The 14,955-nt window shown below is 34.9% G+C and overlaps 2 protein-coding genes across 5 annotated transcripts in view; one reads left to right on the plus strand and one right to left on the minus strand.

The window, feature by feature from the left end:
* Positions 1-4,631, plus strand: part of LOC106068153 (DNA ligase 1-like) — a 66,202-nt gene extending 61,571 nt beyond the window's left edge. For all 4 annotated transcript variants that reach the window (XM_056022019.1, XM_056022020.1, XM_056022018.1 and 1 more), the window contains 5 exons: positions 34-116; positions 1,149-1,301; positions 2,200-2,397; positions 3,209-3,301; positions 3,553-4,631. In XM_056022019.1, the coding sequence (XP_055877994.1) occupies positions 34-116; positions 1,149-1,301; positions 2,200-2,397; positions 3,209-3,301; positions 3,553-3,633 (608 nt within the window). In that variant the 3' untranslated portion in view covers positions 3,634-4,631. The remainder of the gene's footprint in view (positions 1-33; positions 117-1,148; positions 1,302-2,199; positions 2,398-3,208; positions 3,302-3,552) is intronic.
* LOC106055673 (60S ribosomal protein L3-like) overlaps positions 1-14,955 on the minus strand; it is a 185,617-nt gene that overhangs the window by 105,118 nt on the left and 65,544 nt on the right. The gene's annotated exons all lie outside the window — the stretch shown is intronic.

Here is a 14,955-nt window from a genome sequence, read left to right on the forward strand (position 1 = left end):
ATTGTTTTGATGATACACAGTTTTTTCTCCCAGGTAATTGTGAAGGCCTAATGGTCAAGACTCTAGATGTGGATGCTACATACGAGATAGCCAAACGATCTCACAATTGGTTGAAAGTAAGTGCTTTTTTTTTTCAGCATCTTTACCATAAATACGTTACATAATGTCTCAATAATAAAATGGATTTGTTAAATAATGATAAAGAATCATTCTTTTGTAATTAAATTCGAATGCTTGGGTTTAATATCCCTTTCAATTTATCTTAGCCCTTTTAAATTAAATTTTTAATACTGTTATAAAGGAATCAATTTGTAAATATTTTGAATGCAACAAAAAGTCATTTCAACACTTGTCTGTAGGCTGCTGGAGAATGTAGGGCACTAGAATCATTATGTGGTCCAACAGACCCGTATATAGACCACTAGAATCAAGTTGTGGGCTAACAGACCCATATATAGACTAGAATCAAGTTGTGGGCTAACAGACCTATATATAGCTAGAATCAAGTTGTGGGCCAACAGACCCATATATGACCACTAGAATCAAGTTGTGGGCCAACAGACCCATATATAGACCACTAGAATCTTATCTGTATTGAAGAAACCTTGGGGCGGGGGAGAGCATAAATCCAGTTTGTATTAGATCTTTATCTCAATCTATTCTATTTTAAATAGGACAATGGAAGGTTATTCCTTGTCAGTTTCAGTACTTTATATAAAAAAACTTCCTTTATGAATGGTATTTAACTATTATGAAAATCTATATCCATTTAAATATTACACACACAGTTATAAATAAATATTGTATATATATATTTATATACAGGGCTTTTTTTTTGTGATGGTTCGCACCAGTACCGTGCACCAGCACCTTTTTGAATGTGGGGAAAAATTTAATTTTTTTTTTCTTGTATTTTAATGTATATTATTAATTTATTAGTAGTTACAAGCTAGGCAATCAATCACTGAGTATCAGCACCTAATCACCGAATACCGGCACCTATTTTTTTTTTTTTTTTTTTTACAAAAAAAGCACTGCACACACACATATATATATATAATATATATATATATATAAAATAGAATATTTTGCTCATGTATGTTTAATTTACTCCATCAAGTTAACTAAACTTTGACCCTTTTTTTCAGTTGAAGAAAGATTACCTGGAAGGTGTTGGAGATACTCTAGATGTGGTGGTGATAGGAGGATACCTAGGCACAGGCAAGAGGACTGGCAAGTATGGAGGCTTCCTCTTGGCTTGTTACGATGAGGAAAATGAAGAATATCAAAGTATTTGTAAGGTCAGGGAATTGTTTCATTTCTTTTCAAATAAATCATAAAGATGTTACTTTTTACCCTCTTCTCCTCAGTAGCAGTTCTATATTACCTACTCTCCTGCTTTGTTACATAAAAACCCCCCAACACATTCACATTATAGGTAGATACGAAATGAATTCCTACATTGGCCAATATTATCTGAGTAATTTTATCAAGTAAATCTAGGCAAATATTTGGTAGAGAATGAATGCTTTTATTAATATCATGTGCAAACTTGGTGAATCCCATTTACTTGCATATCCTGTTTGCTTACAATAATATTAGTTATTTCCCTTTAGTTTCAATACTGTTAACTTGTATGACATAATTTTAAATTGAAATGGACATTTTAACAAGCAAAAATGTTATTCATACCTTGTGGAGTTGTTTATATAACTAGATAATGTTATTTACAGAAGAAGATTCATTTTGTATAAATATTAACATTCTTACCAAATTAAACATATTTCACTTATTTATTTCTCTTGAAATACTCAGATCAAATCAGAATATAACAAAATGGACAAGTGTGTTTGTTTTTGTTTTACATGTTTCGGATGTTCCTTCAGAGCTGAAGATAGTTTACTTCTAGTCCAAACATCCCGCAGGACGATGGGGGGTGGGAGCGGGCAGGGTTTGAACCTGGAACCATCAATAAATCCAAACGACAGTCCAGTGCGCAAACCGCACGACCAGGCAGCTATGGAAGTTTGCCATCTCTAGTTATGTGTTGTGTGACTTAATTGATTTATTCCTTGCTCACTGCTGTAAGGAACAATGAAAATAAATACTGATAATTTTGTGGGTCTTGATAGTGAAGTTTCAATATTAATTCAGAAGTATAATCTGGACCTAACCTCATTTTGTTTTGTTCTTTGTTAGATTGGCACTGGTTTTACTGATGAGGATCTGGAGAAACATTACAATTTCTTTAAAGAGCAGGTAGTGGATAAGCCAAAGTCTTACTATTCCTGGGACTCTGCCCATGAACCTGATCACTGGTTTGAGCCAGTTCAAGTCTGGGAAATCAAAGCAGCTGATTTGTCCATATCTCCAACACATAGAGCAGCCATGGGACTTGTAAGTTGTTTGAACTAAACTTTTTTTTGTAATAGTTATGTTCAACTGAATATATTCATCTTGATCAATCACTTTTTTTTGTGTTGAATTAGATGCTACTTTAGGAAAGTTTTACAATTTTGGACTTCATCCACTCTACTTCATTCACTTTGCCTATGTTTGTACATAGTGTTACACTTGACTTATGTTTGTACATAGTGTTACACTTGACTTATGTTTGTACATAGTGTTACACTTGACTTATGTTTGTACATAGTGTTACACTTGACTTATGTTTGTACATAGTGTTACACTTGACTTATGTTTGTATATAGTGTTACACTTGACTTATGTTTGTACATAGTGTTACACTTGACTTATGTTTGTATATAGTGTTACACTTGACTTATGTCTGTACATAGTGTTACACTTGACTTATGTTTGTATATAGTGTTACACTTGACTTATGTTTGTATATAGTGTTACATTTGACTTATGTTTGTATATAGTGTTACACTTGACTTATGTTTGTACATAGTGTTACATTTGACTTATGTTTGTATATAGTGTTACACTTGACTTATGTTTGTACGTAGTGTTACATTTGACTTATGTTTGTATGTAGTGTTACACTTGACTTATGTTTTTGTTTAGTGTTACACTTGACTTATGTTTGTACATAGTGTTACACTTGACTTATGTTTGTATATAGTGTTACACTTGACCTTTGTATATGACCTACAGTTGTTTAAAAATGTAACGCCTGACACATTGGTACCAACCATAAAAGTATATGAATGTTGAATAAAGAAAATTTTGTTTCCATTTGCAGGTTGAAGGTCAGAAAGGTATATCTTTAAGGTTCCCAAGGTTTCAGAGAATAAGGGATGACAAAAAACCAGAAGATGCAACAACAGCTTCTCAGGTAAACAAAGTCACTTCATATTTTCTATTTAGATCAAAACTTCAGTCACATCATATTTTCTATTTAGATCAAAACTTCAGTCACATCATATTTTCTATTTAGATCAAAACTTCAGCATCAACAAGAATTTTTTTTGTATCCAGTTAGAACTTTTTTTTTTAGAACTGTTTGAAGCTAAGAAAGTTTTTCTGCAGTTGTAACTGAAGTCTCTTGCAGTTTTGATCTCTCATGGAACTTGTTCTAATCTACAGGTGGCTGAGATGTACAAAAATCAAAGTCAAATTCAAACACAAGGCAAGGCTAATGATGACGATGAAGAAGATTTTTACTAAAACATTTGCTTTTTTTTTTTTTTTTAACAAAAATTTTTATTTTGAGAATCTTAAACACCAAATCATTCACTTTGAGAATCTTAAACACCAAATCATTCATTTTGAGAATCTATATAATATTCAAATACAATCAAGAGTGGGTTGGGTGTCAGTCCTGGTATTAAACTGCAATCTGGGCTACAAACTGTGTGACTTATGATGAGCATACATTTGTCCACAAGTTTGATAATGCACCAAAAACTGAACACTCACATCAATGGCTAAAACTTGTGTATGTAATTGTACAATGCAATTCATTAGTAATACTAAGCTCTGCACTTTGTATTTTAGCTAGGCTATGTCTTCATGAAGAACACTGTGTCAGGCTAGTGGTACACTGATCTATTTAAACAAAAATATTATTAATAAATGGTTTGAGGAGAAAATATACAATCTTTTATGGGCACTACTATCACTCAGCAAATATTAGATGGCATCACCACCAGACCATTAGGTAAGGACCCACCTGGTATTAGCCCAAATGGCATTTAGCCAATCTGCCCCTGCCAACATTCGTTAAAGAACTAAAAAGACATTTGATATATTTTGCCTACAGTTGAATGTGTTATGTTTGAATTGGTTTTTGAGTGTATGCACAATAATCATACATGTGTTTGTTTGGTACAGTTGTGTAAATGTCCCCCCCCCCCCCTGTTCATGTTGACAATGTTGGCTGATGTCCCCTTGGACTGGAGTGTTCTCTAACCAGCTGTTGTGATCATGAAATTACCCACAGTTCATTATGCTGACTTTTTAATTTGTTTTGTCTACATGTGTAAAGGGTCAGGGTTTGATACCAAGTGTGTGGGTATTTTGAAAACATGTTGTTTTTTTTCTGTAAGAGGTTGGAATATAGGGGGTAAACTTTGTGTTGAAAATGTTGTTTTGTATGAGGACAAATTATGGTAATTGTACTATAGTGATAGGTAATTTGAAATAAAATTTGAATTTCTTTTTGACGCTCTTGAATTATTTGTACAAAGCTTATGTTAACTGTCTGTCTGGTACAAAGCTTATGCTCATTATTTCTCCCACTCCCCATTCTTGGATGAAGTTGAAACTTTGCACAATTATACATTGTTGAAAACAATACATGAATCAATTAAAAAAATTAAACAATTAGTTAATTAATTGGTGGTAATAATTTATTGTTTAATATGGAAAAGGGAGATAAATCTAGCAGTAGTTAGTTATGGCAGTAATTTTGCAGTTCTTTCTCTTATATAAGCTTTGCTTTTAATTTTAAAAAAATATTTTGCTTTAGTATCAATAGGGTTTAATTTTAGCAGTACCTCTAGATCCTCTAGAGCCTTAGTGTCATATTGCCCATCAGGTCAGCCTGACCTATACGTTGTGATGGAATCACACTCCTAGACCTGGTGTCTACAATGTCTGTAATGTTGCAAGTTGCACTATCAAACTGAATGGGGACCTTGTACAAACAACTGGCACTTATTGGATTGTTGCATAAGGAACAAATAGTCCCATTGGACTAGAGTAACACTTGAAGTGAAATCACTTAATTTAGAAAGCCTTCAGGATAGAAGTAAATTAGCATTTGTACATAAAACACTGAACCATAATCTTCAAATACAAAAATAAAATTTAATAAAATACTCAAAAAAAACACAAAGATAAAGGCACATTCCTAGTTCCATAAGCTAGGACAAATGTGTACTAATGCTCCTTCTTCCCTAGTGCTATTAGAGCATGGAATGGGTTGCCTGAGCTAGCCATGAAAACCAGTGACTTGGCAGAATTCACTGATTTAACATGCATTACTAGAGTGACATAGGGACTCGCAGATCATGTGACGTCTGTATTCTATAAGATAAAAATATTGTTAGAAATCATATGACCCTGACCTTGTCTGAAAGAAATATTTAAAAAATATGTATGCCACTTCTAATACGGTATTGTCCATAAGACCATATGGTGTATCATTTATGCTTGTATATGTGTTTAAGTTTGTCATCATTTTTTTTTTAATTTGTCAAACATTTCAGCTAGTGCGTAATTGTATTTTAGAGGTGTGATGGCTGAGTGGTAAGGCTCTTGGCTTCCGAACCGGGGTCCTGGGTTTGAATCTTTATGAAGACTGGGATTTGGAATTTTGGTGTATTTTGTACTCCTCTGAGTCCACCCAGCTCTTGTTCCTAATATTTATAAGTAAAAAGGTCAAAAGCTTTATTGAAACTTTGTGGGGGGAAGGGAAGCAAGAGAGGGACTTCATGGGAATGTTGGTCTAAGTCCTATTTGTTAAGTAAAATAAAAAAAAAATGTTTATTAGCATAAATATTTGTGTATTTTGACTTTTCGCTTGAGCCTCTAGAACCAATGAAAATTATGACCATTTTTATTCAATATATATTCATAGATAATAAGGCACGAGGTTTAATGGATAATCTCCGAACCCATACAAAACACAATAGTATGATGTTAAGGGACATAACTTTAATGACACGACAGATTGGCACTCTGCGCCAAAACGTTGCGTCCCACTTCTGATAAAAAAAAAGGGGGGGGGGGTAGGATTTAGCTGCTGTTTTTCTTCTACAAGTATCAGCTTTAGTTATTCAATAGTTGGCTTTTAATGTGTCTTGTTGACTCCATGTTGATACAGTTGGCTTTTAATGTGTCTTGTTGACTCCATGTTGATACAGTTGGCATTTGTAGTGTCTTGTTGACTCCATGTTGATACAGTTGGCTTTTGAAGTGTCTTGTTGACTCCATGTTGATACAGTTGGCTTTTGTAGTGTCTTGTTGACTCCATGTTGATACAAATGCTTATAATTGTCTTGTGCTTGTACGTTCACACTAATCTCACAACTCAAGTGACAAAATGGTTTAAAAAATAATAAAGTGACGAGCAGAAAGTAGATATATGGCACGTGAACTCTTAGGAGGCCCTTGCAGGTCTGTCGCATTACTTTACACACCAACGGACGACTAGATCAGAGATTTTATTATTGACTACGTCTCTTAGTATCTGTACCTTAAACGTTTTCACAGCATTGAACTCAATCACTATAAGATCTTTTAATATGAACAGATTTAGTAGCAGACAATTGAAGATCTATGTAGGCCTACACTTCTTACCATCATTGTAGAACCCATACAGCTATCAAATAACAAGAACTATCTAATTTATTTAAGACTAGCCGGACATTACCCTCGGCTTGTGGGTCTAAGTTTGTGTTTACTAATCTAGTGGATTGGATTTAGATCTATGTTAAACTTAGCTAATGAAGTTTTTTTTCTCTTTCGCTACGAAAATAAAATTAGTTTTGTATTAATCGAATTAATTTTTAGTACGCGATTCATTACGGTATTGTCTAATGAAAGAATGTTCGCTAGGAAATCTGTAGTCACAGATATAAGGAAACTAATTTATGTAAAAAATGCTTTTGAAACACAAAATTAAAGGTTAATTTTATTGTTGGCTTTTGTATGGCTGCCTTGTCGTGCGGTTTGCACGCTGGACTGTCGTTCAGATTTATCGATGGTCCCGGGTTCAAACCCTGCCCGCTCCCATCCCCCGTCGTCCTGCGGGAGGTTTGGACTAGGAAGTAATTATCTTCAACTCTGAAAGAACATCCGAAACATGTAAAACATTTTACAAACAAACATTTTTACAATACATACACTACGGTCTAAGTTAGTACCCAAGGAACATTCCTGCCTAGTTTTATCAAGACTGGTCAAGCGGTTTTGATGTCTATAAGTAACATACATACATACACCTCACATTCTACTTTATAATATAGATTGGTTAGAACGTGTCTGCTTACAATATACAGTTTACTTTTTAAAAAAAGGTGCACTTTTGGATCTATACAAAATGAATGAGGTTCCGCTAATAGTGTACGCTTCCAGAAGACTAAAGAAAACATAAAATAATTGTGTCTAGTGAATTGTAATAATGCATTTAATTTTTTAGATCTAAACATGACACGACAGACTAACAGCACAATAACAATAACGAGGGTTGCTTAAGAAAATAAAAAGGGCTATTGGAAAGTTGCTTTAGTCATTTTGGTAAAAAATTATTTCAAAAGCGCTGTTCACTCCAAGGAAGGTCTACGAACGTCACAAAACAAAACAAACTGCTCTGGTTGCGAGGCAGCGATAAAACTAGAGCAAGTCCTATTTAGTGAGTCAGATATTGATATCCCAGACAGTACTGTGTATGTGTTACCTGAATTAGATCTAAGTTAATCTCCTGGAATACATGCAAACAATTCCATTCAATAGAAAGAAAACAAAACTTGAATAAAGTCAAGGTCAACATACGAACGATCTACTCTACTACTCTCTACACGCCAAAGTTTTGTTTCATTTCTTCTCACCTCGACTTCATCTTTTAAAAAAAAAAACTTAAATATGTCTATTTCTCTAACCAGATCACTCTACGTCACATCTTGGGACATAATTTATGTCCAGCGTGCTTTAGCCACGAGCTTTGATCAAATAATCATAAACAAAAAAAGACATGGCCAGCATCGCCCCTCCCTTTTGTAAGAGAACAATTTTTACGTCAGGTTTAAAAATAGAACATGTTGAACTAGCATTTTCTTTAGTTCACTTTTTTTTATGTCAGTATTTTGAGCAAGATTGTTATTATTTCTGTTCTCGAGTTGTCGTTTTTATATTTGTTTAAAGTGGGAGATGATTTTTTTTCTTTGAATTTGATCCATGAATCTGATATAGACTTTCTAAATGAGAAGAGAATGTTCCAGAAAAGTTTATGATCAAGAATTAAATAGGGAACCACTATAAGTTTACCCAGCCCTTGAATGTTTTTAAAACTCATAAAGTGATATGAACATTGGCAATAATTTTCTGGGTATTTCTAAGTTTATTTGTAGCTGACATTACAGCCTGCTAATGACAAATACACATGTTTACTTGTCTGGCTTCATCTTAAAATGGCCGCCTCGATGAGCGATTTTGTTGAGCTTCAACAGGTGATGCTAGGAAATACATCTCCGATTTTCGCGAAAACTTCGGATTGATGTCTACCGGAATCGATCTGTCCTGGTCATTCCTGTATAGACGAGATATGTTGGTGGCCTGTGTATGAACATTGGTAGGCCTACTTTTCGGTTACGCATTGACTTGTTTGCTGTTATATCTCCTTGTTGTGGACCTTCCCATTTATCATCCCATTCCAAATAGAAAGAAGATGTTTATTGTCCCACTTGTCGTTGAATTTTAGTGTCCACACATGAGTTTGTGATCCAAATTGTCATCTAATGCCCGTGTCTATAAGAAGAGAGACTTTATCTTATCTGAAACTGAGGAGAACATAGTGGTGACACATATATCTAATGGTGACACATTACCTAGTGGTGACACATGTATCTAATGGTGACACATTACCTAGTGGTGACACATGTATCTAATGGTGACACATTACCTAGTGGTGACACATGTATCTAATGGTGACACATTACCTAGTGGTGACAGATATATCTAATGGTGACACATTACCTAGTGGTGACAGATATATCTAATGGTGACATACCTATTGGTGACAGATATATCTAATGGTGACATATCTAGTGGTGACAGATATATCTAATGGTGACACATTACCTAGTGGTGACAGATGTATCTAATGGTGACACATTACCTAGTGGTGACACATATATCTAATGGTGACACATTACCTAATGGTGACACATTACCTAATGGTGACACATGTATCTAATGGTGACACATTACCTAGTGGTGAAACATATATCTAATGGTGACTCATTACCTAGTGGTGACACATGTATCTAATGGTGACACATTACCTAGTGGTGACACATATCGTTATATCTAATGGTGACACAATAGGTAAAACATATACCTACTCTTTCTTCCATCCTACACCTCCTACAATGTAAGCAGCCTAAAAAGGTTTCGAGAGTCACTATCAGGTCGTTGTGTGGACCATATCTAAAGTAGAAGCTGTACAATCAGTCGGACACTTATTCACTGGAATCTCTAAATACTCACCTACGTGCATATGTGCCACTTCATTTGGGCACAAGTTTAATCGAAATAAAAGTTGGACACAACGCAAGGAAGTTATATTGGATCATTCACCGTCACCTATCCCTCAGGCTTATGGATGGGGCATCACAAATGATTCGTTAACATCATATCTCCATTCATCTCTTTTTTTCGTCACGATAAGCGTCTTCATTGACAGACATATCCATTTTCTGCATCAGGGCCGGTCTTAGGCCACTGTAACCTATGCGGCTGCAGTGGGCCCCGCACTTTCATAGGCCCCGCGCAAATTCTAGGTATAAACGCATTGTCAGCTTTCATTAAAAAAATGTAATAAAAAGGCGAATTTTAACCAAAAGAAGAAGTTCAAATACTTAATTTACTTTAATAGTCACTGGCATACAAATATAGATCTAAATCTATCTCGACCTCTTAAAAAAACAAAAGCGCTATTTTGCTAGTCGATAGTAAATCTATTAGGCAGATCTGAATATTATCGGCTTTTACCCGGGCCCGCTCTTTGGTAGAAAGTCTTTGCAAGTCAGAGTTTGCGTTTTTTTTGACAGTGGCCAGGTCATCGTAAGGCCTGATTGCATTTGTGATCCTGATTTGGATTTTCTCATTGGTGATGCGGTCGTTGTAGGTGGTACCTTGATTCCTTCTCGATTCAACGGCAAGGATCATTCTAATTTTGGAGTCCATGATTCATAAACATACAAGAATGTCCCATGACCAAGGAGCGTATCAGTATGTGCCGATTGCCTTCTTTTTTGGAAATTGTTTCAAACTTTGCAAGTGCTGCTGTGCAGTTCTTCAGGATACAATAATGAAAATAATAGATTGTGGGGGGGGGGGGTACATTTGAACTGTGCCTTTTTTAAAATAAGAAAACAAGCTACTTAAACTCTGACAAATGAATTTTATACTTTGACGAATTATCATCATTCTACTCAATTTGTGACAAATGTAAAAAATGATACTTGATACAGCAAGTGAACAATGTTTTAAAACCTTTTAAGAAAATTTTGTAAGTGCCATGTTTTTCAAGTTTATTTTTTATTTAAAGAAAAAAAAAAGGAGGCTGGATGTCGAGTCGATACACGGAGTTCCACATTGAAGGCAAGTTCCATTCATCGGTAACTGTATGAACTAGGAAGCCAGCTAAACAACAACCTGTTGGACACTTTGGGAACACAGTTTCAGCAGTGGCAAACATGAAGGGCTGTCTAAATTCGAATCCATCCTTTGCCGTTTTGCGGGAGGTTTCGTTTGTCTTCAAATACAAAGGAATGTTCAAAATATGTAATACAATCCCTTTTTTTTTTACTTCTGTATCCATGGCTATGTGACTAGGTGACTCTGACTAAGTCAGCAGCTAAAATCTCGGTCATTGTATTTCTTTAATGGGTGAGTCACTATCAGTGACACAGTTTCGTAAAAAATATATAAATATATTTGAATATAAAAATACCACAGTCCTCTTTGTTTAATTATTTCCGCGATGAAAAAAAATTGGGGGTCCCCTTAGGCAATAGAGTATTGGCCCTTGTACGATTTTAAAATTATAATGATATATTTTGTTTGAAGAGACTTCCTTTAATAACAATAAATGGAACACGAGACTGTTTATGCCGATATATTTTTTTTTTTAATTTGAGTATCGTTGTTGTTGTAGTTGTTATAGTCTCCTGACGCTTTAATGACACTAAGTCAACTAAGTAAAGATCAAAGATTATATAGACTTTGACCTCGGGCCTTCATTTATGAACAACATATTTGTTCTGTTTTTGTTTTTTTAACTCTTGTTCGTATAAAATGGGATTTCCAATTATACATCCACTTACAGGAGGTTCTCTTTTTAATCCACTATGTGTGTGTATGTGTTAGTCTTAATGTTATAGGTGTATATATATATATATATGTATATGATGTCATGAAACCTAAGTCTCTCTCTATCCCTGGCATTATTTCCATCTCATAATTCCTGAACGTGGAGCTTACACATTTGATGTCATTAAACCTAAGTCTCTGCCATGTCATTAAACTTAAGTCTCTGTCATGTCATTAAACAAAAGTCTGTTATGTTATTAACTGTTTATCTCCGTGATTATTTTTTTGTTTCCGGAGGTATTAATGGTTTTGCTCATTTGTATTTCACTCTCCTGTTATGATTAAACTTCAATAACTTTTTTGTTAGTCATCAGAAAATGTTATAGTTGATATTGAATTATATGAGAATGCATGCTCTTTTTGCACAGTACAAATTAAAGTTTATAAATCTAAAAATCACTTTAGTTTAATGGGTGTCAAATCAACGTTGTCATCGTCAATTAGGAGAGAAAGAGTTAAACATAAGTCTCTGTCATGTCATTAAACACAAGTCTCTGTCATGTCATTAAACCTAAGTCTCTGTCATGTCATTAAACACAAGTCTCTGTCATGTCATTAAACCTAAGTCTCTGTCATGTCATTAAACCTAAGTCTCTGTCATGTCATTAAACCTAAGTCTCTGTCATGTCATTAAACATAAGTCTCTGTCATGTCATTAAACATAAGTCTCTGTCATGTCATTAAACATAAGTCTCTGTCATGTCATTAAACAAAAGTCTCTGTCATGTCATTAAACATAAGTCTGTCTCTTTCCCTCGCATTATTTCAATGTCATATTTCCTGGACCTTGGGGCTTACACATTTGTTTCCGTGAGGTGTTGACCTAATGACTGTGTGTTATGTGCTGAACTTTGTCCGATGTTGTGTGGGTGTGCAGGGATATGTGATGGTGTGTGGTCATTTATAATGATGTCTAGTGGTGATACGTGGTTTTGTGTGGTGATATGTGATGGTATGTGGTGATAAGTGGTGGTGTGTTATCACTACTGTTGGTCCACACACAACCAAAAGTAATTACAATGTAGCAGACACACAACCTAGTTGATCAACATACAATCACCACACTGTAGTCCACACACAGCCTAGTTGATCAACATACAATCTAATAACCACACTGTAGTCTACACACAGCCTAGTTGATCAACATACAATCTAATAATCACACTGTAGTCTACACACAGCCTAGTTGATCAACATACAATCTAATCACCACACTGTAGTCCACACACAGCCTAGTTGATCAACATACAATCTAATAACCACACTGTAGTCTACACACAGCCTAGTTGATCAACATACAATCTAATAACCACACTGTAGTCCACACACAGCTATCACCTCTTTATTGCATTTCTCATATTGACTTATTGCCAGTTGTGTTTGATTAAAAAAAACGACTTTCAAATAAAAATTCTCATAAAGGAGACACTTTTTATGTATCAGAATGTTCACAATAAAATAAATATACACTAAGAAACCCATCATTAGGCCACCGTTATCTTCAGTATTTAATTTTCCTTTAAAGAAAAACACAGCAACGAGAAAAAAGGATTGTGAACTAGTTACAATAGTGGATGTTTACATCTCAAGCTATTTCGCGTAGTCGGTCTACAGATAGTAGGAAATGTTGCTTTGCTATGTAAATAATAAGATATTAAATCAGTTTTAGCCCTTTTTTTTAATAATAAAATCGCATTTCTAAGCTTATTCGCTTGTTGCACAAACTAATTTTTACAATACCACTATTCAACTCATATCTTATCTTATAAAATACAGACGTTACTTAAAAAAAAAAAACTTGGCTTACGTCCTGCACGTATTCCTAGGTCAATCTAGACACGCGTGGAGCATGGACAGGATCTCGAAAACGGCTTTAACCATTTTCCTAGAAATTTAACAGCTGATGTATATCGCCGAGAAAAGAATGACTAGCTCGTTGGCCACACTTGGAAAAACAAGTTTGATAGTTATAATTTCAAAGTAAATAAAAAGAAAGAAATTAGAGAGCGAGAACATATTGGTCTTAAACAAGTCTTCTTTCCACATTCCTTGTAGAGTTTAACAAACTAATAGTGAGGAAAAGTTTGCGCATCGTCTTGCATAGATCACAGACCTATATATATTATACCAAGACTGGATGCACCGATCTCTTAACACTACACCCATATGTCTTCAAAAACTTCAAAAAGCTGAAACAAGGTGTTGTTTTGTAAACTAGATTTGAGCGAATATATAGGTCTGTGATTAATAGCCCATTCTTTTAAAAAATCAGGACAATGGGATTGCATTATTTGTAAACTTTGAAAACTAAAGATCTTTACTATTCTACGACAGAAAAGAGCGACTTTCCAATATCCAGGACGAATTCCCTGACAGCTTGAACAAGAGTTACGTAAATAACGATCGGATACGGATTTGTCTTTGTTTTCCTGTCTACGTAAAATATATATAGGTCTGTGGTCTAGATCTACAGGCCTAGCATAGGAATATTTCAAGTCCAGTAGTAGATAAACAGGCCTACATTCGCTTTATTAAGTCATTGGTTAACATGCATGACTAGATGCATGACGAGTAGGACGTAATCATCTTCATTTTTGAAGTAACGTCTGTATTTTATAAGAAGAAGAACTAGCATTCTTTCTCGAGGAGAAAGGAGGGGGATGGGGAGGGGTGTTCCATTGTTGTTGTTTTTTTTAATCTAAAATTCATTAATTATTAAGAGAAGAGAAAAGCAGTCACGTGATAAGTTGTACAAAGGAAGTATTGCCTTTTTTTAAAAAAAAGTATTTTCATTTCTTTTTTTTAAATTTTTTTATTAATCATGAGTTGAAAAAAGTTATATTTTAATATCGCATGGTTGACTATTTAAAAATCAAAACTATTTTGCAAAATTTACTACATTAGCTCAGTTAGTGTACAAGTTAATGTTAACAAAATTATTCCAGCCTTCACTGGTTGACATCATATGGGCTTCAGGTGAATTTCTAGCTCCGCCTCTGATCAATTTGTTTCTTTGAGCTTTTGATCACAGAAATAGAAATGTTCATTTTAAAATGGGTAATAAAAAATTGAGGCAGCCAATTCGCAACAGGTCAAGTCAAAACTCTACAGGTGACCTCGGGCAATCCTTGTTCTCGTGTTACAAAACCAGGAAATGTCTTCGATGAAGCCAGACGACCAAATCGATCAGCGCGAATGACGTTAATGGCCGAAATAAAACTGGAATCAAGACACGCACGCGCACATACACATGCAAACGCATTCGGACACATAGATCATGGGCGTAGCCAGGGGGGGGTTCTTGGGGTTCAACCCCCCCCCCCCCCGAAATGAAATCCCCCCCCCCCCCGGACGGAATTAAGTGACTGATTTTTGCTTTCATTTTGTTTA

Source organism: Biomphalaria glabrata, chromosome 2 (genome assembly GCF_947242115.1).
Source record: "Biomphalaria glabrata chromosome 2, xgBioGlab47.1, whole genome shotgun sequence".
NCBI lineage: Eukaryota > Metazoa > Mollusca > Gastropoda > Planorbidae > Biomphalaria > Biomphalaria glabrata.